This window comes from Sminthopsis crassicaudata, chromosome 4 (assembly GCF_048593235.1).
Source record: "Sminthopsis crassicaudata isolate SCR6 chromosome 4, ASM4859323v1, whole genome shotgun sequence".
Taxonomy (NCBI): Eukaryota; Metazoa; Chordata; class Mammalia; order Dasyuromorphia; family Dasyuridae; genus Sminthopsis; species Sminthopsis crassicaudata.
This window is the reverse complement of record NC_133620.1, coordinates 324,213,189-324,240,853: the sequence shown is the minus strand read 5'-3', so window position 1 is coordinate 324,240,853 and position 27,665 is coordinate 324,213,189. Positions and strand designations below refer to the sequence as shown.

General features: G+C 32.3%; 1 protein-coding gene and 1 long non-coding RNA gene across 3 annotated transcripts in view; one reads left to right on the top strand and one right to left on the bottom strand.

The window, feature by feature from the left end:
* PRKCA (protein kinase C alpha) overlaps positions 1 to 27,665 on the top strand; it is a 488,760-nt gene that overhangs the window by 334,420 nt on the left and 126,675 nt on the right. Inside the window, exon 4 of the mRNA XM_074260570.1 lies at positions 26,851 to 26,962. Within this exon, the coding sequence (XP_074116671.1) occupies positions 26,851 to 26,962 (112 nt within the window). The remainder of the gene's footprint in view (positions 1 to 26,850; positions 26,963 to 27,665) is intronic.
* The window catches only part of LOC141538773 (uncharacterized), a 180,433-nt gene that overhangs the window by 57,407 nt on the left and 95,361 nt on the right, over positions 1 to 27,665 (bottom strand). The window contains exons 3-4 of one of the 2 annotated variants that reach the window (XR_012481124.1): positions 3,716 to 3,861; positions 450 to 2,219 (exon numbers count right to left, since the gene is read on the bottom strand). This is a non-coding gene — a long non-coding RNA (uncharacterized LOC141538773). Of the gene's footprint in view, positions 1 to 449; positions 2,220 to 3,715; positions 3,862 to 7,836; positions 7,896 to 27,665 lie in introns of those variants that run through there. The other variant, XR_012481123.1, reaches the window with a different exon arrangement.

The window sequence follows — 27,665 nt, the reverse complement described above, 5'->3', positions numbered from 1 at the left end:
TAAATTATCTGTACAATTATGAGATTAATATTCAAATAACATTTAATGACATATGAAACTGAGCTTACATGCAATTTGGTTTCTAAAATGCATATTAAATTTAATGAGTTAGTAAAAATGATATTTTTATCCCGAATTTCTTTTTTTTTCTCCTGTTTGTTTGTTTGTCTGTTTATTTATTTGTTTGTTTGTTTATTTATTTATTTTTGGTATATTTCTTTTAGTATTTCTGTTACTTCATACTTTCTTAACGATTTCCCCCACCCTTATAGAATCCCTCTTTGGTAACAATGAGTATAGTCAAGAAAAGTAAACATCAGCCATATTTGAAAATATATGCTCATTCAATACCTCTGAGTCCATTACCTCTATGCTAAGAGGTAAGGAGGCACACATCATCTTATAAAGTCATTAATTGATTCATCATTGCAATGATCAGAGTTTTGGAGGTTTTTTTTTGTTTGTTTGTTTTTTTAACATTGTTTTCCTTTGCATTACTGTGATCATCATGTAAAGTGTTCTTCTGGTTGGTCTTATTTAACTCTAAATCAGGTCATACAATTTTTCTCAAGCTTCTCTAGATTACTATTTTTTATTATACTATACTATAAATTACTATCATTAATGGGCAACTATTCTAAAATATTTATAGAACAAAATTTAAGATTTTCCCCAGAAGACTATTTTTAATATGCCGCTGCAAAATAAAGGGCTGTTATAAATATTTTCACGTTTCTCTCAAACTATACATAGTTTAGGCCTTTGGTCCAAATTTTTTTTCTGTAGCTCACAGTTCTACTCAAGAATATTAGTGTTCCTGCCCTTTTAGACTAAATAAGTTTTTCAAGTCTTTTCTCATCTTTGTGAATTTGATAGGTATTGAGAGGGAATCTCAGAGTTTGAGACATTCCTTTATGTGGTTCTTGAGAGTTTATATTTCTTAATTTGAAAACTTTTGATCACTTATCTCCTTAGGAGTCTTTGTTTTTTCTTATATATTTGTGCCAATGTGTCTTGGATGCCAGATCATTATCAGAATTATTTCATGCAAGGATTTTTTTTTTTTTTTACTAAGTTGCTGTTTCCTTTTTAATTCTAGCTGCACTGATGTTGACTATACAAATAGTTTTCAATTTTATGTAATTTATTGTAATTGTATTTATTGTAATTGAAAAAGCCGGTTTTTTTCATGGTCATCTCTATGCATTGTTTACATAAGAATTTTTACTCTCTTCCTTAGTTATAAAAAGATATTGCCATGTTCTTCCTCCTAATTATTCTTATGATGTGACATTTTATATTTATATGTCCCCATTTGTTAATTATTGTGCTATATGGTATAAGTTATCTAAAGTTAATTTTCCAACCCTAAACCTATTTTCCATATTTCCCAGATTTTGTTCTTACTTGAGTTTATCATTATGTTACTATGTTTCACTGCTTCTGTCTTTTTTGTTTGTTTGTTTTACCTAACCCTTGCTGTTAATTACTTTTTGTATTTTTTAAACATGGCCAAATAGTGTTGACCATTACTGCTTTCCAGTAGAATTTGAGTAGTTAAAGCCCTTTTTTGCTGCTTTTTTTTTCATTATTTCTTTTTAGATTCTTCACTTTTTGTTCTTCCATATGAATCTTGTTATTAGTTTGTCTAACTTTTTATATGATGCCCTGGTAGTTTATAGTTTTGTTACTAAACTTGTAAATTAATTTAGGTAGAAATATCATTTTAGTTATACACCTGCAAATAAGATAGTTTCATTTCCTCTCTTCCTAAGCTTATTCTTTTAATTTCTTTTTTCTTCTCTTATAATTAGTATTTCTTGAAGTATGTCAAATAAAAGTACTGGCAGTACACTTCAATGTTTTATGCCTGATCTTATTGGAAAAGTCTTAAATGTTTCTTCTTTATAGAAAATGCTATTTCTTGGTTTCAGATACTTTTTTTTTCTTGTATTAAGAAAAAAGTGCTTATTTCCATGGTTTTTAGTGTTTTAAAAGCTCTAAAATTCTGAGCAGAGCTTGTCAACCATGATTTTATAGAGCAGTAAATTCATAAAGTACAGTAGTGAAAAATGCTGAGCTTAAAACCAGGAATTATGTGGGTTTGGATCCTCCTTCCAGAATATATGTATATGTGTAGATATGCATCTACATGTAAAGACATATGCAGCTGATATATCGATGAACAATTCACTTAACACATCTCAAAGTGCCCTCGTCTGTTAAAAAAAAAAGAAGACAATGATAATATTACCTTATTGTAGGTTTTGTGAAGAACAAATAAGATAATATATATAAAAGAAAAACATAAATTTCGACAATTGTTATTACAAGTGCTGAGTTAATATTCAATCTAACTCAATCTAACTAGCCCATTCAGGCTTTGATACTATTTTTAAAAATAAGTTGAATAAATTGTCTTTTTACTTTACCAGTAGCTTAGTTGTAGCATGGTTACAGAGAGAAATTTGTAACTGAGGCACATAAATTGCATTAGAAAATGATGTTTTTCTTTAGCTGTCTGCTCTAAGTATTTTTAATAAGAGTTGATTTGAAACATGGCTTATGTATGAGCACAGAAATATGTGCTGAAACGCAACATAAGTTACATACCATTTCTGTTGATTTATAGCATAGTTCCATGCTACCTAATTTATACCAATTGATTTGGAAGGTGGTAAAATGCCAAAACATGCAAAACAGATATTGCTGCCTAATGTTTCTAAATGATATTTTGAAAGCACAATATTAGATGAAACAATATTGCAACGAGATTCTCCAAAGAGATTTATAAGTAGGACTTAAGTAGTAATTTCTCTTCATCGCTCACCATTCTGTCAAATGATGTGATAGCAGGTTTTAATGATGCTAAAGTAAGGTTTGGTTATAAATTACCAGACACTGAAATATTATTTTGCTATGAGTAACATTTTATGGCTATAAATCATTTACATCATAGATCATATGTCTATCATATAGATGAATATAGATTTTGGAATATACCTAACATCCTTAAATAAGTACATACTAATTTTCATTTGGAGAATATTAAGTTAACAAAGGCCTGTGATTTAAAGCTAAAAGGAAACTTATAAAAATTTAATCTAATCTCCCATTTCACAAATAAATTTATTAGAGCTATGATTTGAACTGATGTCCTCTGATTTCAAATTTTCTCCTTTTCTTCCTTGTTAAATTGTCTCTGATGCTCTTTAGCATGTGTTCAGAAAAAATGCAATTACAGGCCACTTATGCCAATTTATGGCATTGTTCATGAAAGATTTACTAATTACTGAGACAGTACTTTGTACATAATTTTAAAAATATAATTTAGAAATGCATTTGTCAAATTAAGGATAGTGATTCTATTTGTCTTTAGCTAAGTTATATGGAAATTCAAAAGATAAGTATCTCAATTTGTGGTATTGTGAATCTTTAAAAAATGCTTTTCCTTAGCTAAACAGTTGAAGGAAATTATCCATTCTAAGTTTAAATGACCATAATTTTTGTTTGCTTGTTTTTTTTAAGTCACAGACGATTTAAAACTACAGAGCCTGTACAATCATGTCTCTTCATTTTGATTCTTCTATAGACATATATGCAGTACTTACAGTCTATTCTTTTGAAATTAACATCATCAACTTATGAATTACATGATGTACATAAGATTGTAGAAAGTGTGTTTGTATTTTAAGAATGAAATCAACAATCTTACCCTTTATTCTAATCCACATTTATGTGAATTAGAAGCTGTCTTCTTCACCTCAATAACTAGGACATCAACACCCATGAAACATATTTTACACAATTAAATAAGACTCCTTCATAAAGAGAGAATCTTGAAGCCTATTGCTGGTTTACCTAAAAATTGAGACAAAGATAATAAAGTAATGGTGATAAGGAAGCAAAAATTATATGCAAAATCACAAACTGTAAATGAAGATATATATTAGTCACTCTCAGCAAAGCTCTTCAACCCATTAAACTACAAATAAAATCATATGCTAGATGTAGAATAATTGCAGTTAAATTCATAATAAGACAGAATAACCCTTAGGTAAGTTTATGAATTAGTAAAAGATAACTTTAATACTTAGATCGCCTATTTAGTCTCTCTCTCCTTTTATTCTCATCTCTATGTGATATATTGAGTCCAAAGTCACAGAAGTACTGGATACTTACCCAGCTACTGAAGGGACTCTACTTAATATCTCTTCTCCTCACATCTTTTCCATAAGAAATAGCAAATGCAGGATCTGCCCACTATGAATACAAGTTAGAATAAAGAAGGAATTGAGAGTACAGAAAATGGGAGAATATAAGAGTGGCTACCTTGCAACTTGCAATCAGCTCCAAGCTAAGACTGATTCTTTACCTTAGAGTTCACTCAGAGCAGAAACCCAAGCCTGTAAACTTACTGTCTCCAAACCCAAAGAGGTTGAAGGAGCCTTTAGCCTTCCCATCCATCCTCAGTGGTTTGCAGCAGTAGAAAAAAAGGAGGGAGTATAAAGTGAAAAAGGGGGAAATAGAAAAAGAATGAAACCTCAGAGATACCAAGGGAAAAGTCCTCAACAAATGTGTGATTAATGCAGAACTGAAAACAATGAGCAGGGTATGAAAAATATTGAAAAATTACTTTTAAAATATGTGAAAAGGATGAATTAAATTTAGAACCTCCAAATGTAAAAGTTAGGCAAAAGAAAGCTAATGATAATCATTATTAAAAGTACAAATGGATGTTATACAATAGTTAAGAATCAATGAAAAGATCCTGTTCCCTGTAAAAAACATAGCATCTCAAAAGATTTAAATCAAATCATGCATGGATTAAAAAATATTGTGTAAGTAAATTATTTTAGACTAAAAATAAACAAAGCATCAATTGAAAAAGTCCATAGATTAATGCTGCAATAAGCACATAACACTTGAGCACTTCAAATAAATTATATAAGATGTGGTGATGAAATTAAGAAAATTTAATGATGACAAATTTTGTTGTCAGTTTGTAGAAAAGTCTTTAAATATGAATAAAGACAATTAAAATCACATAGGATTATTGTAAAATTACAAGAAATTGGAGAAGAAAATGGAATATTATATTCTCAAAGACAATGGATCTCAAACATTAAAACAAAAATGAAACTTCTTACAAAACTTAGAGGAGTTATCAAGAAGAAGAACAACAAAAAAACAATAACCCAGGAGTAGATTTTTGATATGAAATGTAAATAAGTTCAATTATTAAGAAAAGATTAAACAAGAAAACTAGTTATTTCATGGGTTTGTATATATAATATATATAATGGGACCAAAAAGAGAAAGACTGATCTATGGAAAGGAAGAACAAGAGGGATAGTCAAGGTATAAAGAGGATCTAAGAAGCAAATGCTTTCAAAGGAACCTGCAAACAAAGCAAGGGTAGCAGAAATTAAATTACTTACCATCCCCTTCCCTCAAATAAATCAATGCCTTTTGTGTGAGGAACTAACAGTGTAGGTGATCGCAGAAATGGGAAAGAAGAAGGAACTTTAAATGTGACTAGAATAAATAATTTAGTAAAACAAAAACATTACAAAATATATTTTCAGTTTGTTGTATCAAGAAACATCTCAAAGGTAGGACACAATTTTTATTTCTTATTCTCCATTGTCTAGGATATAGAATCATAAAATGTTAATATAAAACGGGACCTTACATAACATCTAGTCCAAGTCCTCGATTTTATGAATGAAAAAACTGACATACATAAATGGAAAGTGACTTTTCTAGAGTCACAGAGCTGGTTAATGCAGAAGTAGTACTAATTTATTAATCTAGTTAACAGTTTAAACTATCACACTTATCATGTTGAAGTTCATGGCTTCTATACTTATCTAACTTTGCCTCAAATAATAACCAATAAGTTATTTTTTACATACATTAAAAAAAAGACAAAAAACATTTTTGGAAATAAATAAAATAAAATAATGAAGGGAAATATAATTAGGAACATTAATTTTTTCTGAGGTTTAAAAGAAAACTTTCTATAACAAGGCTATCTGGAAAAAATCAAGTTCCTCCATTTATACTTCTGAGTAATCTAGATATATTTATTTTTAAAAAACTTCTGAAAAGAATAATGAGAGAATAATAGGAAATGCTCATACTCAATATTTTTCTGATAAAAAGTGTGCCTAAATTTAAAAAAAAAGTAAATGAATGTTAAAAGAACTTTCATCATAAGTGTGATAGATAAAGTGGAATTAACTTATTTTTAAAATGGATAATCTGGTCAATGTAATTTTTCTATGCTTTGCCAGATATTATTTGCTTTTCCTCATTATGATCAACTGTACATGGTTGTTTTTTTCTAAAGTTTTAGGTCCATTTTAAGATAGGGCTTTGTTTTTTAGAAAAGTGACAGCTAGATTCTCTTCCAAGTGTCTCATGTTGTTAATTTATTTAATTGGATCCATAATGATGCCATTGTCACATCTTAAAATTAAAACAGAAAATGAATGTAATAATGAACTAAAAGAAATGGATCAAGGAAAATGGATTGTAGTTTGCTTTCTTTTAACTTTTTAGACGCATTAATTTTTATGGGATGTCTGAGGGAGAAATATGGTTTATTTTGGACAGAAAATATATTTCATCATAGATATGTTTTGTGTGTGTGTGTGTGTGTGTGTGTGTGTGTGTGTGTGTGTGTGATCTGTAAAAAGTTTACACTGATGAAGTTAGACTTAGATTTTCAAAGTATATGCCACAAGCCTAGGAATGCACATCTGGATTAATTGTCCAAGAACCAGTCAAACTAAAAAGAGGATCACTGGAAGGTTGCTTTAAATTGAAGAAATTTCTTTTCAACCACAACTATATAGGCCTATAGAGCACATATTACCAAAGTTACCAAAAAGAGTACATTTATGAATGAAATCATGGTTGTCTGATGTTTTGAAGTATATATTTGTATGTGTCCAAGGCAGGGAGCCATATTATTAACAATAAGAAGTGGGAAGAAAAGTGGGGAGCATATTGGGAACAGACATTCATTGATTTTCCATGAGAACACAACCAATATGTGTTCTTGTCATAATTGAAAATCTATTCCTTTTTCTCCCTTGTTTCCTAATTTGGGGTAATAATAGTCTGCTGCTTGGCATCCAAAAAGAATGAACCAGATGATCTTTTGAAGTCTCTTCCAATTCTGATATTAAAATAAGATAGTCTAATGTTTGAGAAGACTCAGAGCCTGACTTTATCTTTAATCAAAGAAAAAATTAACTTCAAGCCTATAAGTCACCATTAAAATTTCTCTTAGATTCAGTCAGTAAACATTTTATTTTTAAATATTTACTCTGTGCCATACATGATGTTAATTGTTGGTGCTAAAAACATAGATAAAAGACAATATTTGTCCTCAAACAGCTCACATTCCAATGAAGGAAGAAAACATGAAAGCAATAATGTACAAATAAGATATATAAAAAGTAGAGATATATAAAGATACACACACACACATATATGTAATAGAGAGTATATAAAAAGTTAGAGATGCCATGGTAAGTACTATTATTCACAAGGACATAAATGGATAAATAATTTTCAGTGGGACAGTTTGTAATGAAAAATTTTCTCTAAATGTACACAGTATATAGTTGTTATTATTTTTTTAAGCTTTAGGCATCTACCAGTTTCATGCTTCTCTAATAAAGATTAGAATCAAATAAGTAATAAAAGTCTATAGTGTTGAGACATGGCTTATGCTTCACAATAAAATGATTTTTGACTCAAGGGATTATATGTTTTGGAAAATGTTCAAAATCCACATATAATAATATGATGTATACATACCTGGATTCAATAAGGCTTGGCAAGGAACCAGATAACTTTTGCTCAGCACCAAATGAATCCTAAAATGAGAATACTTTGCTATAATACCTTTCTTAATTTCCAGAATGTATAGGTCTGAGTTCTAAGGCTGGGGTCCATCGACTTAAAAAAAATCAATAACTGTAATTTCAATATAATTGACTTCTTTTGTAATCTCAAGCATTTTAAGAAAGAGAGGGAGAAAGAGAAAAAAAGAGACAGGGAGAAAGAGAGAGAGAGAGAGACAGAGAAGAGAAGAAGAAGATCAACAAAATTAACACATTTTTAAAAATTGAAAATATATTCAGTGTTCTACTCCTAATGTCCTTTGAGCTCTGCAAGACTGGCATATGGCATCTTCTCATATCTCTTCTTTGGGAATCATGCAGTTTGAAACTTTTACTGATTTCATTATGAAATTACTGAGTGGCCTAAGAGGAGTGTAATGGGAATCAGGCCAAATGAAATTGCTCCTAGACATCACAATCTGCTCCTTAGCAGCTTAGAAAATAAAGCCTAACCTGCAGACAAACAAGACTTAGCTTTTGATTTACAAAATAACTCTGTAAGGGAACAGGAACTTCACATATCAAAGGCAAATAAATGTCTGAACAGCCAGTACCCAAGATCTATCAATAACCAGTGGTCTAGGAGTTATGAAAGAAGGAACCAATAGAAGTAAAGAGAAAGTACAGACCTCTCCTTTTCCACATTGCAGCTCCTTTGATGTGTTGAGGTTGAACCAAACCAATCAATAACTTTTTTATTTCAACCAGCAAAATCAGCTATGTAAAAGTTTGTAGAGTCTTTATTAGTGTCATAAATAATATGCTGGTAAAATGATAAACAGACAAGGCTGTTTTTATTTAACAGCCTGACCCCTTTTGGTTGACTAGGATTCTCTTCTCTTGACATGTTCATAACTTCTCTTGGACCCTCCCTTCTTTTAATACCAAGCTATCATTGATGAAGATTGCCTACATTGTTGTCAGTTACTTAGTTCCTGGTCTGTTTCTAACTCATTTTGATGCCCAAAGATATCCTAGTGCATGTTCCTCACTTTCAGACCAGGAAAAAAGGTGTGAAGAAATGAAATTACCTAACAAAGATCACACAGGTAGGTAAGTAGAAATGAAGAGTTAGGGTTTCAACTTGTCTGGAAGTTTAGTATGTCTATGTGAGTGCTCTTACTACTGATTATACCACCTTCCCAGGGAGTAATAAGGGAAGTTAGCATTAGGACTTCATGACATTATTTGAAAGAATTGGTTCCAATTAAGCAGAACTTTTATTTTTCTCCTGGGAGAAGGGAATGTTGTGTTTTAGAAAAACACTGTAGAGTGACTGGCAATTTCACATCAGCTATTTTCCTCATGGGAAGTTTTATAAAATATCCATTAAGTCTTGGGCATATTTGTCATTAGAGGGGCATAATGTACTTCACAGATTATAAGCATTGTCTTTATCCAAGAAATAGAAGGCTTCAGCTATTCTTCAGTGCCACAGAGCAATTAGTTAGTAAAGTGAGGATTGGGGGCACAGGATTCTGAAACCAAGCACAAAGTCCAACTAATATCTTCTGAAATTAGAAATTGAAATTTCTACTCAAAAGTCTCAAGGCAAAAATCTATTGAAAAGATGTTTTTAAATGAAATTGGTTGTCGTCTTTGATCACCTTTGTGTAAAATGCTTTACATTTTTCTTGCTGTTTTTTTCCTGTCAGTCCAATAGGTCATAAAGAGACCTAGAGATAATTTGTTTATCACACAAATTTTGATGTCATAAATGACATGGTTGTTACTTTAATACAGGATGAAGCATCTCAGAATAGTGATTTCTTATAACTTTTTCCCATATCAGTGCAATTGTGAAGCAGTCATTTAAATAATTATAACTGCAACATATATAATACAGTTTCATAAACAAGTCTATCTAACCGTAGGCAGCAAGAGAGGGATAATGCAGTCTTCAGTTAATAAGCTTCCCTTGTTTAACTATGTTTTTATATTATTTTAATAAAAAAAGCAGAATTATCCATTTTACTTCTTCCCAAATCAGTAAAAAATATAATGAAACAGACTCAAACTAAAAAGCTAATGTGTTCACATATTCATTTAGTAGAAATAGCTATTTTCTTGAGAATATCAGAAATTCACTTTTTTTCTGTAAAGAATCCCCAGAACTGCAATATTCCAAAAGAGGGAATTGGAAGGGTAATGGGTACAAAATTCAATCTGAAATTCTTGGATTGTCAAAATTCTTAATCTCCCTCTCGTCCTTTTATTAGATTTTTTCTGCCCTAGGTTTATCATATTAATAACACTGACAGAGCTCCAGGGATTGAGATAATTATCTAGTCAGGTAAGACTAAACCTGTCCTCCTTGTTTGAGTGAAATGAGATGAGATTGACACAGATAGTTGATGGGAATGAAAGTAGGAGAGGTGTTAGGAAGTTTAAAATTGTTACCAGGATAGTGACCAACTAAATTACCTTCCATCAAATATGTTACCCACCGAATAAAGTCTGAATTCCTTTGTCCAGCCTTTTAAGGCTTCTGAGATTTGGACATACCTATTTTTACCAGTTTTATTTATACCAGTTTTATCTTCCCTTGGTGAAATAGGTTACTTGCTATTCTCTGATCTCTCCAACATCCCCTGAAAAAACACTTTATACCTTTTCTATCTGCTATTCCATATCCAAGGAATGGATCCTTTAAGTGCCGTGTTTCATTGCTATCCTTTTTCCACAGCCAATCTCAAATGATCTTTTTTTCAAGTTTGTTTTCTCTGATTCCACCATTAGGCAATGAGTCTTCCTTTCTCAGAACTCCTCCTATAGCATTTCAATTATACATCTCTTTTCACATTTTTCTTGTTAGAATTATTTCTGGACATACCTGCCATAGTAGACTATAAGTTTATAAATAAATATAGTCCACAAAAGCAAAAACTCTTCAGACAGATGCATAATAATTTTTAATAGTATGAAGATCCTGAGAACAAAAGTTTAAGAACTATTATCCTGGATCAAAATATTACTACAGTCTGCCTTGTTTATTATGCTATCAGTTCAACAAGAAGTGTTTAAAACATTTGTTCTATTGACTTTCTTAATTACACATTCCATCGTTTGGAAGGGGAAATAAATTCATCTTGCATTTAACAAAATAGCCTTCAGGCATGGAATTTGCCTTCCACCACATAATCTGAAAATAGCTCTAAAGTTTCATGGTCAGACTTTTCCCTCTGGTAATAGCATAAAAATAAGCTTTTATCCATTAATCAGGGCAAATTTAGCTCCAGTCTCTTTCATTAAGTCAATTTTGGTCTGTGATATTCCTTCTAAGAATCATTAATCTCTTACAATCTACCTATGCAACTATATTGTCATATTTGCAATCCAGTCTCTTTGTTAAACTAATTGTTGTTCTAAAAGGGAAGCTTTCTTGAATTAATCCTTGGATTAGTAAAACTTGGAGTTTGAGTTGGAAGTTTAGAGTTGGTAAAGCTTTTAAGATGCCATTTAGTTCATACCAAGTAATTTTGACAATGGGATTCAGAACTAAACAATTTTGGGTTTTGAGAAAGCATGAAATAAAACATTTCCTATGATTTCCTTTAGTTCATTTATAGTTCTATATAGATAGAATCATAGACTACTTGAGATATTTTCATTCTAAGCTGATCAAAACCAAGATTTTTATTCAGTGAAGAACATATGTTGTTTCTTCAGGGATTTTTAGTTTTTGTTTTCCTCACAATCTCTGTTAAGCAAGAGTCTATTTTCTTTTTTAAAACCAAGAATTTTTTGTAGCTTATACCCATCCCTTATCTTAGCTAATGAACTTTCAAGCATGTGAGCCTTTTGCTCCTTACAAGAGGGAATGTCCCTCTTTCTCTCCTTTTAAGCTGGTTTCCTTTGAAAAACATTTAAGTGTGTGCTGCAGGTGTTATGTGGCTTAGAAGAACAGTGAGTAAGAAAGTACAGCAGTGAAGAAAGTGTATCCTCATCATCAAACATTTATTGATTGCCAATAAGATGTACTTCTTAGAATAAAAGATGCATGAACTGTGAAATATGTGCTTGCATTAGTACTTCCTTTTGGAGAACTCACCAAAAGTACAGATGGTGAATTAAAAACTTGTAGCCTATATGTAAGCTTCAACTCTGACCACTTAAAATTACAAGAAGAAATATGTGTATGATCCAAAATGACTGGAGTTCAATGATGTTCAGAAGTATTTTATTACATTAGAACACTCCTATTTCTTCTCTCCTCACCTCATTCACTCCCCCCATTATCACTCCAAGAAAAATTATATAAAGAGGTATCCATAAGTTATTAAAAATCTATTTATATCATTCTAACTTCTTGACATTTATTAATGGGTGTGTGTTTTTTAAAAATTATGATCAATGTATATTTACTGTTAAATTTTTCCTTTTTTGTATTCAGATTTCCATGTATCATTTTAGTTTAGATATTTATTATATGGTTAATAATATAATACTGCATTGTATTTATAGATGACACTTGTCAGAAGATTCTGAATTGTTGGTTGGTTTCCACATTTTTAAATACTTTAATAAATAGCACTTCTAGCAATCATTCAGTAAGTATTTACTAAGTATCCACTGGGTGCTATGTGTAGAATTTAGGCATGGGAAATACAAATACAAAATTGAAACAGTCCTTACTTTCAATAAGCTTGCATTCTATTTTAAGAGATACGTACTTACATATGTATGTAGAGAATAAATAGAAGATAAGGACAAGGTAATTAAAGTATTAGTTTTCATTAACAGTTGAAGAAATCATGAAAGGCTTCATTTAGTGCTTGAACTGACTTTTAAAAAAATTATTTTGATAGTAGATTATTTTTCCAATGACATGAAAAGATGATTTTCAACATTCATTTTTTGTAAGATTTTTGAGATCCAAATAACAAAATACAAAAAAAAGTGAAAATAGTATACTTCAGTCCTCCTTCAGTCTTCATAGTTCTTCCTCTGGCTGCAGATGGCATTTTCCATCCAAAATATACTGGAATTGTCGTGGATCACTGAGTTGCTGAGAAGAGAAGTCTATCATAAATGATCGTCATATCATCTTGCTGTTTTCCTAGTTCTGCTCATTTCACGTAGCATAATTTCATGTAAATCCAGGCTTTTCTTAAATAAGCCTTCTTATCATTTCTTATAGCACAATAATATTTCATTACATTCATATATACCACAATTTATTCAGCTACTCCAAAATTCATGCATTTCTTCTCAATTTCTAGTTCCTTGCTACCATAAAAAAGAACTATTACAAACATTTTTGCTTATGTGGATCCTTTCCCCTCTTTTATGATCTCACTGGGATACAGCTTCAGTAGTGGCTGAATCAAAGGTTATGCAGAGTTTTATAGCCCTTTGGGCATATTGAACTGAATCTTTAAGGAGTGAGGTATTCCATGAGGTGGAGGTGAGGAAGGAAAACATAGAGGTGAATAGTATAAAGGCATAGAATAGGAAATTAATATATGGTGACATGTAGATTACTGGAAGGAGAATAATTTCTAATAACACTAGAAATATAGACTGGAGGCAAGTTGGGAAGGACTTTAAAAGCAAAACATGAGTTTATATTTTATCCCAGAGTCAATAGGGAGATGAAGTTCATTGAGTATCAGAATAAGGAGGTTAGACTTCTGCTTAAGGAAAAGCACTTAGGCAGCTATGATAAAGATTGTTTGAAATAAGGAGTGACTTGATACAGGAAAACTAATTTGGAGGCTATTGCAATAATCCTGGTGAAAGGGTATGAGGACCTGAACTAAGGCAGTTATTCTGTGAGCAATAAAAAAGGAACAGATAAGGGAGATGCTGTGGAAACTGAAATGACAAGATTTTGCAACTGATTGGATATGTAGGTTAGGGAGAATAAGAAGTTGAATATGACACTATAATTAGATTAGAACAATGCTGGTATCTTTGAGAAAAGTAGGAAAGTTCAAAAGAGAAGTGAGTTTTACAGAAAAGAATGAAGAATACCTAAACAAACTGATACATGAATATAATAGAATATTACTGTTGATAAGAAATTATGAACATGATGAAACATGGAAAGATTTACTTTCAATAACACAGTGAAATAAGCAAAGACAAAAAAAACCAACAAGAGTAACCCCAAATCATAGCATATTCCATGACTTCATCAATGTTAATGGAATGAACAATACACACAAAAAACAGAAAGTGAATACTATAAGCATAACTCAAAAGATGAGATAAGAAAAGATAGCCTCACCTCACTCCTTTGCAAAAAAAATGATATCCACAAATGTTTTATATTGCATTAAAAAAAAGTATTTACAGTGTATTCATCACTTATCCTGATTTTGGAGAGCCAGGGTGTTTAAAAATACTAAATTTTGGATGGTGTGTCTTTGTGAGTGAGTCAAAGGAGGAACAATGAAGGAAACCATAGTAATATTTCATTTATTTATTTATTTAATTTGCTGGGAGGATTTGAGGCTAAGTGACTTGCCTAGAGTCACACAGCTGGGAAGTGTTAAATGTCTGAGGTCAGATTTGAACTCAAAGGCTTCCCGACTTGAGAGCTGAGATAAGAGATCCACTGAACCACCTAACTACCCCAACCACAATGATATTTAAAAAGCCATCAATAAAACTTATTTTCAAAAATAATAAGTTCTGTTTTGGACATATTGTGTTTAAAATGTCTATATTATAGATTGTTCAATAGGAAATTGGTGATGGAGTCAGATAAATAGATCTGGGAATCATCTACAAAGAAATGATGATTAAATTAGTAAACACTGACAAGTCATCAAATGAAAGTGTATGTAGAGGGAAAAACAGAAAACTTCCACAAAACCTTGGGGTATACCCTTATTTAGGCAGTTTGATATAGATGATAAACCAGCAAAGTAAGCTGAGAAGGAGCAATTAGCTACATAGGGGGACAATGAGAAGAGAGTAATGTCATCAAACACAGAGAAGAGAGTATCTGGTGAGAAAATGTTATCCCCACTGTTAAATGTTGACACAGCAACACTAAATGAGAAGTTTAAAAAGATGACAATGGTGTATGGGGATGTATGGGAAAAGACTATTAGGTAGGAGATGAGAGAAGAGTTAATGTAAGCAATGAGTATAAACAGTATTTCCAGGAAGCTTAGCTATGAAAGAAGGAAGAAATGACTTAAGCAATGATTTAAGATTGAAAGTGTAGTAAATTCAGATTTGTTTTTAGTCTGAAGGTAAAGAACCATTAGATAAAAAAGATAAAAGATTAGAGAGGACAGATGGGATGATTGGGGCTATAATATGGAAAAAAAAGAGAGATTTAAGTGCACAGGAGATAGGAACTATCATAACCTGAATTTTCATGCCTAGAGCCCTGTGGTCTTAGAACTGTTCTTCTGAATGTGCTTCTGGTGATATGGAGCTGGGGCACAGGGTTATGCAATTCATTTCTGGCAAGGCTAATCTACAGCTGACTTTCAGTGGAAAGACAACTCATTTAGTTTGGTTTCCTTTCTTGTTGGTTCATCCTTCATTGAATCTATAACCCATTCAAACATTGATCTAAGAGACTTATGCTACTTTTTAAGTAAATAACATCTTTCCTAGAGTTGATGTGAGAATCAAATGAGATGTTTTTAAAGTAGTTATCAAAGTGCTTGATATATAGAGAGTACTTTATAAATGTTAGTTATTATTATTATACCTTCCTAATACCAAAGTATGTGCTGATTCACTGTCTCAATTCATTGAAATAGTTCAGAACTGACGCCTACTCTCTTCTTAATGTCCTAAATTAATATTAGCATTAACTGAATCCCCAACAACTTCCAAAATAAATTTCCAGAATTATGTAGCAAAATTATCTCTTTCTTATCATTGTTATCCCTTGTAGAGCAAGCCCTGATAAATAAGTGATTAGTAGGAAATTTTGGCCTAATGAGTAGGGAATTTTTAGGGAGGCACAGTGCAAGAAGAAAAGTTTGATCTGAGCCAGGCAATTCCTGATTGACCCTAAAATCTTTCTGGGAATGAAAACCAGCTGGGCTCGAACTTAGAAGCATGTTCCAACTACTTTCAGAATTAGTTCCTTTCTCCTTGGATGGGGGCCAGTTACATAGGCTGGTAACTTCTATTAGTATTACAGCTGAGCTTTGAGCTCTGCAATTCAGTGTAACAGTGCTAGGAATCTTTACTGGCTATCCACCATGCTCTCCTGACCTTCACTTCCTGGTTTCTTTTGCTTCCTTCCAGTCCTAACTAAAATTTCACACTCTACAGGAAGGCTTTCTCAATCCTTCCTAAAGCTAGTGTCTTGATTCCATTGGTTATTTCCAAATTACCATATGTGTAGCTGATATACCATATGTATATAGCTGTTTACATGTTGTTTTCCCTTTAGATTGTGAGAATCCCTCAAGATTCCTTGAGAAAAGAGACTGGTGACCGACCCTGCCCTTTATCTTTCTTTCTAGCCTTAGTAACTCTTTTTTTTTTTTCAGTGATTTTTTTTTTATTATTAATTTTATAATTATAAAATTATTTTTGACAGTACATATGCATGAGTAATTTTTTTATAACATTATCCCTTGTATTCATTTTTCCAAATTTTCCCCTCCCTCCCTCCATTCCCTCCCCCTGATGACAGGCAATCCCATACATATTAAATGTGTTACAATATAACCTAGATACAATATATGTGTGTAAATCCAATTTTCTTGTTGCACATTAAGAGTTGGATTCCGAAGGTATAAGTAACCTGGGTAGAAAGACAGTAGTGCTAACAGTTTACATTCAATTCCCAGTGTTCCTTCTCTGGGTGTAGCTGTTTCTGTCCATCATTGATCTACTGGAAGTGAGTTGGCTCTTCTTTATGTTGAAGATATCCACTTCCATCAGAATATATCTTCATACAGTATTGTTGTTGAAGTGTATAGTGATCTCCTGGTTCTGCTCATTTCACTCAGCAACAGTTGATGTAAGTCTCTCCAGGCCTCTCTGTATTCCTCCTGCTGGTCATTTCTTACAGAGCAATAATATTCCATAACATTCATATACTATAATTTACCCAAACATTCTCCAATTGATGGACATCCATTCATCTTAGTAACTCTTATAGTAGCTGGCACTATGAATGTATTTGTAGCATGGATGCATGATAGGAAAACTGTATTCAGTTGCTTTCATTTAAGGAAGATTGATTAGAATACCAAAGCTTGTGTGATTTACTTTTTTATGTCTCTGTGCTGTCCACACCCACCTTTACTTTTACTAATTACCTGACCTATGGAAACCTCCTAACATCACTACCAAAATTTGCCTTTATCAAAATTTAAATTGGATTTTGCTAGTTGAAACAGCCATTCCCCAATACTACAATGGTCTAACGTGGATATAATGACAACTTAGGATTGTTTTAATTTGTATAATTTTAATTACTTGCCAAGATAGCATGTTACTTAGAGAATTTTAGAGTTGGGAAGAACATATCTAATCCAATTCGGATGAGAAAACAGAGAGATCAAGAAAGGAAAAAAGGTTTGTTAAGGTCTTTTTCCTAGTGGTCTGTTTTACTTCTCTGACTACTCATCTAATGGAAACTGTGTATAAACTTTAGATGTTCATGTCAGGTTTTATGTATTTAGTATAATAAGCAACTCTCAGAGATTAAATACTGAATTTTAGGAGGTGCAATCTGTAGCAGTGGAATGAGCACCCTTCTTGTAGAAAAATTTAATCAATTATTTATATTTTTTGGTTTTACCCATTTTGTTGTAATTCTTTTATTATATTTTATTCTACAAATCTTTAAATTTTTATATATTCAAACTATTTTGTACATTCAACTGTTAAAATATGTACTAGTTTAATAAAGTTAAACTCTAAAACTTCAGTGGTTCAATATGAATATAATAGCACCTTTAAGTCATTTAAGAACATTTAAGTCATAAGAGGGAGAACAAAAGGGAGAGAGAGAGAAAGAGAGTGAACCCTCCATTAAGCATTTCTTATGTGAAAGGCCTTGTAATAAGTGATAATGATGCTAATAAAAGTAAATAAAACAATATTTATTCTTAAGAGATTTGTATTCCAAAATCTGAAGACATCTCATAAAGACAAGCTGCACAGTTGAAGGAGGGATGAGGATATGCAAGGAAAAGTCTGTAAAATGAGCATGATCTGGGTTCTTTGTGCATGGTCCAGGCAAAGGAGTCCTCAGGGAAGATATTTTTCTGGGCCATGAAAGCAGGTTAGTAAAAAATATATATATAAAATGCAGCACTGAATATAAAAAGACTATATCAATTGGGAAGGGTATAAATGCATAAGTTACTGCAGAGTTAAAAAACAAAAGCAAAAAGATGAACATAAAAATACAAAGTATGGGAAGACATATGAACTTCTACAAGGTCAAGTAAAACAGAACTAAGAAAACATTATATATTGTTACCATAATGATGGAAATGGAAATCATAACAGTAAAACAATCAAATGTGAATGCCATTTCAGTATGCTTTGTCTGCTGGCTGAATTTAAATCAAAACTTTGTAGATTTTTTTTGTCTATTTTGTTTGCTTTTTAAAACCAATTTTCTCAAAAAGACATTTGAAAATCATCAATTCTGTTAAAAGTCCTTTTCCCCCCCTTTACTTATATGATTTCCTTCCTTTTTTTTGAATGCTACCTAGATAGATATGTTGATTATGATATAAAAATAAAATACATTAACTATTTCTCTCTCTCGCTATATATATATATATATATATGTGTGTGTATATATATATATATATATATACACATATATATACAAATCATGTATATATATATACACACAAACATATATATATACATATATTTATATATATATATATATATATATATATATATATATATATATATATATGAATATTATATATATATAGCATCACCTAAATTTCCTTATGTTTCTACTTCCAAAGAGCCATCTATATTTTTCAAAGGAAGAAAAGGGGAAAATGTCAGCCAAATATATGTAATGTTTCACACTCATGTGTCCTGACTTCTGCAAAGAGTAAAAGGAAATGCGTTTTCACATACTTTATGACTAAATTTAGTGACCAAAAAAAAGAAGAAAGGAAGGAAGGAAAGAAGGAAGAAGGAAACTACCTCATTCCCCTTGTTAACTGCTTCTTTTCTAGTGTTAGTTGCATTGTCTTGTTTATGTGAAAACTTTTTTTAAAAATTAAAAATTAACTTTTATTTTAATTTAAGATCTGCATTCCCTCTCCATTGAGAAACTAAGGAAACAAAATTTTAATTAATTTTTGTAGTCAAAATCATTCATGTAATCTTCTTTGATCTTTTTAATAGTATTTTATTTTTCCAAATACATGCAAAGATATTTTTCAATATTCACTTCTGTAAAACCTTGTATTTCAAATTTTTTCTCTCTCCCTTCCCCCCTCCAAGATAGCAAACAATTTGATATATGCTGCATAAGAAAAATATCAAAAGGGGGAAAAACATGAGAAAGAAAAAAAAAAACAACCAAGCAAACAACAACAATAACAAAAGATAAAAATACTATGCTTTGTTCCACATTCAGTCTCCATAGTTCTCTCTCTAGATGATGATGGGCACTTTCCATCACAGGTCTATTGGAATTGTCTTGGATCATTGTTGAAAGAACCAAATCCATCACAGTTCTTCTTAAACTGTGATCATTATATAATCTTGTAAATTGTACAATTGTATGTACGATGTTTTCTTAGTTCTTATCACTTCTCTTAGCATCAGTTCATTTAAGTCTTTCCAGGTTTTTCTGAAATGAACTGCTCATTTTATGATCTTTCTATCTCTTTTTTACTCATAAACTCTATCCATAGACCTGAATGGTAATTTCTTCTTACTCCTCTAATTTCTTTATGCTGTGATAGATTAAAATTAGCTAATTATATATTTGGAGTCTCTCTTGGTCTATTTCTTCCCAGTTTCTTTCCAGTTTTCCCAATAGTTTTTCTCACATGGTGAATACTTATCTCAATAGATTTGATATACTGAATACTAGGCTGCTAGGTCTGTTTGCCTTTCTGTATATTGTATACTTAACAGGTTCTTCTGATCATGCAATTTTTTTAAACTGGTTCCAAAACACAATTCTAATTTTGAGAACTATCTGCTTATGTCCTTTGACCATGTCTCTGTATACAATCTATCTCATGTCAAAAAAAATAAAGAAGGCCAAACTACCAAAAATTATTTTATAGAGCCAAAAATAATAACAAAATTCATATGGAAGAACAAAAGGTTAACCAAGAATCAAGGAGGGGTGAGTGTGAAGGAAAGCAGCCTAGCAGTGTGTCTATCTCAAATATCTGAAGATTTTCCCTGGCAGAATGACTGATAAGAATAATTTGTTCTAATAGCCATGAAAGAGGCTAAAGCAGGCATTATGGAATGCTTAGAGCTTGGTCAGGCATTAAAGACACCGAGTTCATCAATTGCATCCTGGGCCATTTCCAGTCGTCTAGATTTTTGTTCTGACATTAGACTTAAATGACTTTGGATGAGGGAGTGAAGCTGATAATTTTGTACAACTGCATCATTTAAATCTAATTCATGCACAAATCAAAACAAGACCCATGCTGCTATTGGTCCTCTTTGAAAACAAAGAATGGACAAAAAAACACAGATTTTTAATGATATTCCAAAGTTATCATCATCAAAAAGGGAAATTAGATGGCACAGTGGATAGAGTTCTGCACCTAGAGTCAGGAAGAGTCATTTCTGAATTCAAATCTATCCTAAGACACTTACTAGCTGTGTGACCTTGGGCAAGTCACTTAATCTTGTTTGCCTCAGTTTCCTTATTTTTAAAATGAACTAGAGAAAGAGATTGTAAACTACTCCAGTATCTTTGCCAAGAAAACCCCAAAGAGTAAGAGGAGAATAAAGCATATATTTAGAAATGAAGATGATACAAAAATAAAAGACATCAATAACAGTTTTTTTGTTTTGTTTTGTTTTTTAAAGAAAATTGTTAATGTATTGAACAACTTGGATTTTGGTGGCAAAAGATTAATCCAGATGGTTCAGAGATTACTTGAGGGTGAGAGCTTTATTTGGCAGTCAAAGTTTCAGAATTTATTTCTAAAGGAATTTGACAGAATGACAACCCTGGAAGGCTACCCACAGAATGTGGAGATCAGGAACACGGAGAATATCATAAATAATTTGCCTAATTTCTTGCCGGCTTCTTACCAATCCTGCCACCTACAATGCCTAAATTTCCTTAATCCTATATATCCATTTAAAGTGTAAGTCATCACACCTATCATTCCCAGTGAAGTGGGGAATCATAGACTTTTTTTTTTTTTTTAAACCAGGATAATAACTGAGTTTATTCTTTGGAAGAAGGAAAGCATCTCATTGAAGCTATTGTCTTCTGCTTGGATCAAGAAAATTGGAGACTGCTATTTTTGGAGAGCTCTGAGTAAAAAAAAAAGGGCTCTAGGGCTGTATTCTGGACTCTGGTCCAGAATTTTACGCAGTATAGAGTTGATTGCTTTTATTTTTCCCCTGTAGCTCTAAAATCCTTACAACCTACAGCAACCATGAAAATACTGAATTGCTCAGACAAGTGAAGCTTTACTAGAAGCTTATGAAAAATGAAGTATTATGCCTGACCACAGAAACAACTGAGGTATCTTTTCTGGGCTAGTATGGAAGATGTCTGGAAATGCTTACAACCTTTATGCTTCTAATTAATTGCAAGGATTCCAGATGGATATTATTCTTAATATGATTTCTTAACAGCTGTTTATGTCTTGGTTCTAGAGAGTTGTTTGCTGTTTTGCCATGACATTTCCCCAGAACATTGTGAATATATTTTTTATGTTTCCAGCACAATGCTCAGGAGAAACCACTCTATCCTTGAAGTATTTAACAATATAGCTGACAACTGTGTCTTTTTTGGAAGGTGAGATGCAAACAACAGCAATGTATCCGACCATTATTCTTAGAAACTTTGCCTGATAGCCTGGTGAACTAGAAATAAAAATCTACTTGGCTTCTTTTTAATAGGTAGTACAAGTGCATGCCATAGCTTTCCTCTAAGAACAAATAATCTCATTAGGAAGGTGTTAATTCTCTCAAGCCCCAAGGTGATACTTAGAAGGTATTCTAATAAGGCACCCAAGAAATCTAACTTATTAGTTTTAAGTCACACATTTGTCAACATGTTTTGTTGTGAACTGAGTGTTCTTATGTGTAAAGTTCTTGTGTGCCAGTAATTACAAAAGTGACCCAACAGTATGATCTCTTTGGTGTTCAGCAATTGCAGCTCTTTCATAACATCTCATATTAGAGATTGTTCCAAAAGTCTTAATGCAGCTGAACTGCATTAAGACTTTGGAAACCCTTTGTTGAATGTGATTCTCAGGGACTTTTTGGAACACTCCTCCGATGGCTTTCCCTGAAACTTGAATAAAATATCCATATATTGGCTTAAAAACTTTGCTTTGGTCTCATGGCATTTCATGCCTAATCTATATAGCACAAAGTCTGTTGGTCTCTTACCTTCCCAAATTACTAAATTAGCCCGCCCAGGCATATATGTATTGAATGATATCTTCTATATAACTTCATGTCCTCATAACACTTAAATAGGCATGTACTTAGAGAATAAGTCATCTCCTTAACTAACTTCTTTCATCCTCTTTGTTTTTCATGTTTGAGAGTACATATATGTGGCTAGACTAATCTCTTTCTTTTAAATGATAATATTTATGTCAATATAAGCCACACAGTTATGCATTCTCTTGTCATACTAGTCATACAGGGTGTTCCAAAAGTCTTAGATCAATATAAAGCTATTTAAAGCACTAAGACTTTGGGGCTGCCCTTTATAAATAGCAAGTTTAAGATATCTCATAATACTTTAAAGGTGAATTCCTGGGGATGTTTAAGAGAGAATGCTGTTTTAACTGTCAACATCAGTAAATTATAAGATCCTAGGAATTAGGGCAAGAAGTTGTGACTCAAGTCACTCAGGTAATGAGCTGCCAAACTAGGATTTGAACTAATTTCTTCCGTCCAAATTCATTGTGTTTTTTCTGTGTTTTTTTTCTCCCTATTATAGCACACTGTCTACCTCTTTATTATTACTATCTCTGTTAAAAATTTAGGACTTAATTTATTTGAAGGAAATTAGGCTTTATCTAGGCGGGGATATTTTTCCAAGCTAATATATAGAATATATGATCTGATTTTAATCTCTCATCCAATTCTAGAATCCGTAATACAATATTTCTTGTAGATGATCATCTATTCTTTGTTGGACTATACTTCCCTAGAGGGATTTTACTATCTAACGAGGCAATTGGTATCTTTTGGGCAAAGTTTTAGTTTTTCATTATTCTGCAGAAACTAGGTTCCCTTGTAGACTGATACAAATATTTGAACACGTCTGTTAGACCCCTTCCTTAGTCATTCCATCTCCAGGTAAACATAACCAGTTTCTTCAACTGTTTGCTTTCTTAGCATTAAGGTTGCCTTTCTTCTGATACTCAGTAGTTTGTTTTTGTAATTCTTAGGATATAGTACACAAAATTGAACACAAAATTCCAAATGTGGTTTGACTAGTACTGAGTATAATTTCTATCTTTCCCTAGCACTATTCAACAATCCAAGATCTAGTATATCAGGGTAGTTGAAGCCCCTCATCACTACACTAGTTTCCCTCTGCCCATTTTGCAATTATGCAAATGAAAGTACCTTCAGACTTTTCAACCTTGCCACGCAGTCTGAGAAATTGTTGTTATACTCAGTCATTTCAATCATGTTTGATTGTGTGACCCTATTTGGGGGTTTCTTGGCAATGATACTGGAGTGGTTTGCCTTTTCCTATTCTAGCTCATTATATAGATGAGAAAACTGAGGTTGATGGGGTTAAGTGATTTACCCAGGATGACACAACAAGTAAGTGCCAGATGTGAACTCAGGAAGATGAATCTTTTTGGTTGTGCAGCCCCAGGAGTCTATCCATTGTGCCATCTAGCTTCCCAGTTTATAGGATATTACAATATTATTTATGTTTCTTTCTCCTTTTATTCTAATCCAAATGCTGTCTATCATACTTTCACAGTCTAGTTTATGGCACGGTGTGTGTGTGTGTGTGTGTGTGTGTGTGTGTGTGTGTGTGTGTGTGTGTATGTTTAATGCATATATATATATATACACATACACATATGTGTGTCTATTTACTTGTGTATGTATTCTTTTTTTGAGATGACTTTTATCTTTGTCAGTTTAATTATAGCACCTGAAGAATAAATCCTTCATGTGATAAAGAAAAATAATTAAGTAATAATATTCAATATAATGGCCACAAGTGACAATGTATATTGTCCTTGTAGACCTATACCGGTTTGTAAAGTTGGGAGTGGTGGTGGTGGTCCTCGGGAACTCTTTTGGATCCTGATTACTCATACTTAAGCTTCTCTTTAGAGAGATTTCCATGTACCTTGTTGTGTTCTTTGTAAATATCACTCTTGTAGGCTCTTATTTTACTTTATTTAAATTCATATAAATTTTCCTATTTCTCTGAATTCCTCCTATTGACCATTTATTGTTATGTGATAATATTCCATCATCAATCAATTGATCAGCAAGGTTTTTTAATGTCTATTTTTGCCAATCGTGGTGCTGGGTGACAAAATAGTCCCTGCTCTCAGAGAGTTTGCTTTCTATCTGAACAAATGAACAAGCATTGATGAAACACTTACTGTATCTAAAGCACTGGGCTCATAAATTGCAAAGTATGTTAGTTCCTACCCTCAGAGAGCTCACTTTCCAATGGTAGAGATGACACAAAAAAATTGAAAGGTCCCATAGTCCACAAGATACAGTAGAAAAGCACATTGAGAAACAAAAAAAAAAAATCAAGGTGATTTCAGGCAAGAAGATTATAGTAGCAGCTGGGGGGAGGGTGGATATGAGGAAAGACTCTTATGTAGTGGTTATCTAAGCTGAGCTTTAAAGGAATCTTAAGATTCCAGTAGGTAGCAGTGATGAGGGAATATATTCTAGCTATGAAGGATGAAAAATTCAAAAGCATGGAATTGGGAGATGAATGTCTATAATAGTAGTCTAAATTAGAAATGATAAGGGCCTGAACAAGGGTAGTGGGCTTGTGAGTATAGAGAATAGGATGGATACAAGAAGTATTTTGGATATGGAATCAATAAGTCTTGCAAACTGGTTGAATATTGGGAATGGAGACAGATTGCAAACCTGAGTAACTGGAAGGATGGTGGTACCCCCATTAAGAAAGATGAAATTTGGAAAAGGTGATTTTGGAGGCATGTTGAATACTTATTTGAACAGGTTGAGTTTGAGATGCCTATAAGACATCTACATAGAAATGTCAATAAACTGTTGATAATGCAGAACTGCAGCTCAAGAGAAAGAGTAGGGCGATATAGAAAGAATTGAATCAGTTATTTATGTAGAGAAAAGATAATTAAATCCATGAGAGCTGATTAGGTCAATGTTAGAGAAAAGAAAGAAATCCAGTACAGAACATTAGGAAATAACTCCACGTTGGAAAGATGTACATGGATTATGAATCAGCAAACTGCATAATCTCAAGGGGTAGGAGAACCAAGAAAGAACAGTGTCCAAAGACTAATGTAATAAGATATCGAGTAAGAGATACAAGAGGGTTGTAAGAAATAAAGAAGGGAATAAAATAAATATAATGAGGCATATTGCCTTCATTTTCTTAGTACCATATTAGCCAATGTTCTATGCTTAGATCAGAAGTCCAAGTATAGATTTCTGGAGATCCATAAATTTGAATGGGGAAAAAAATTCCAATTTTGTTTTCCCTAATCTCTGACAAAATTTTAACATTTTCTTCAATTATGAATTTTGGCAAAAAATAATTTTCTGAGACAAGATTCATAAGCTTCACTAGATTGTAAAGAGGTAGGGCATGATACACACACAAAAAGTTAAGACTCTTTGGTTTACAGGGTGAAGAAGGGGGTGGGATCAGAGGCTTTAGGAAAGAAGAAAAAGTTTGTAATTGGAATATGATAAAGACCAGTTGTGGGGGATGGCGGGAGAGATGGAATAAATGAATTGAGATGAGACAGTCCAAATCTGTTATGGATCCACTAACCATATTATGAGACTTTCTCTACCATCATTTAGCAGTATGTGATTGGGTGGAGAAGAGGTTTTGACTCCATTGTCTTTCATAGCCCAGTATTCAATCTATTACCCAGTCTTTTATTTTTATTTTTTTGTCTAGTCTTCTTAAGACTACTTCCACAGCATCTTTTATATCTATATCCTTCTCACATTTCAGGTATTCTCAAAGGTCACTATTCTTTTTTAAGTCTTTGTCACTTCTCTTCTTAATTGGTCATCAACCCTTAAAACTCTCCTGTCTTCCACTAATCCTTCATATAGATGCTAAAGTGGTAACTCTAATGTACACATCTGAGCACATTGCTATCTTTTCTTAAAATCTATATTGGTAGAGAGTTTCTATATTAAATCACAATTTCAGACCAAACAAACAAAATCATTAATTAATGATCAAATAAATGCCATTTTGGTTAAGTTACAAGAAATTGCATGTTCAGGCAGACTATGGACTGTGTATGCAATATTCAAATATTCATTTGCTGGAGTAGGTCAAGTCTTAAGAATGGACATAATGGAACATATCTACAAAGAAAGGAAAAAATAAAATAAAAGAGTTTAATAAATAGCACAATGAAATCTGAAAAATTGATCTCACCACAATATTATTCTGAAGAAAGAAAAGAAAGTGTGATAAATATTTTAGCAAATCATGGATTTGCTGTTGAAAATGGCACATTGTTCACTTGATTATGTTCAAAAGAGGAAAATAAATATGATAACTTCATTAAATTGGATGGTACCTCTGTTTTTTTCTCATTAGGACCCCAGAAGTAAGCACAAGTTTAAAATCCACACATATGGAAGCCCTACTTTTTGTGATCACTGTGGCTCACTGCTTTATGGACTTCTACATCAAGGAATGAAATGTGACAGTAAGTTTTCCTTTTATATACAAGGTGTTTCTTAGATAATGAAGTCACAAAAAATGAATTTTTCAAGAGAAATTATTTTATTTGCTGGTTATAAAAGTTTCCCTGAGAATATTGAGTTATGAAGAGCATATTTATTAAATGGTTAAGATGTTCAGTGGGGCAGCTAGATGGTTCAATGGATGGAGCAGTGGGCTTAGAATCAAGAAGATTTTATATTTGAACTTTATAAGTTCAAATATGACCTCAGTCACACTTAGCTGTGTGACCTTGGACAAGTCATAACTCTATTTGCCTTAGTCCCTCATCTGTAAAATGAGCTGGAAAGGAAATGGCAAACCACTCTAGTATCTTTTCCAAGAAAACCTCAAATGGGATCATGAAGAATCAGATATGACTGAAACAACCTAAAAACAATAGAATATGCAAAGATAATACTGATCAAGAAGGGACTAAAAAATTAGAGCTCACCATATTGATAATAAATGTAGTGTGGTCACCTGATAGGCTTTCACCCTACTGGTGCTTAGAACTACTGAGCTGAAGCAATCTACCAGATTCATCTTTCCCCATAGTAGGGATTACAAGTGTGCATTTTCATTCCTGGCTTTTAATGTTTTCCTACTGGTTCAAACTACTTGGAACATGCCAGAAATAATTAGTAAATCACAAAATTAAAAAGTATATTCTCTGCTGAGATACAGAT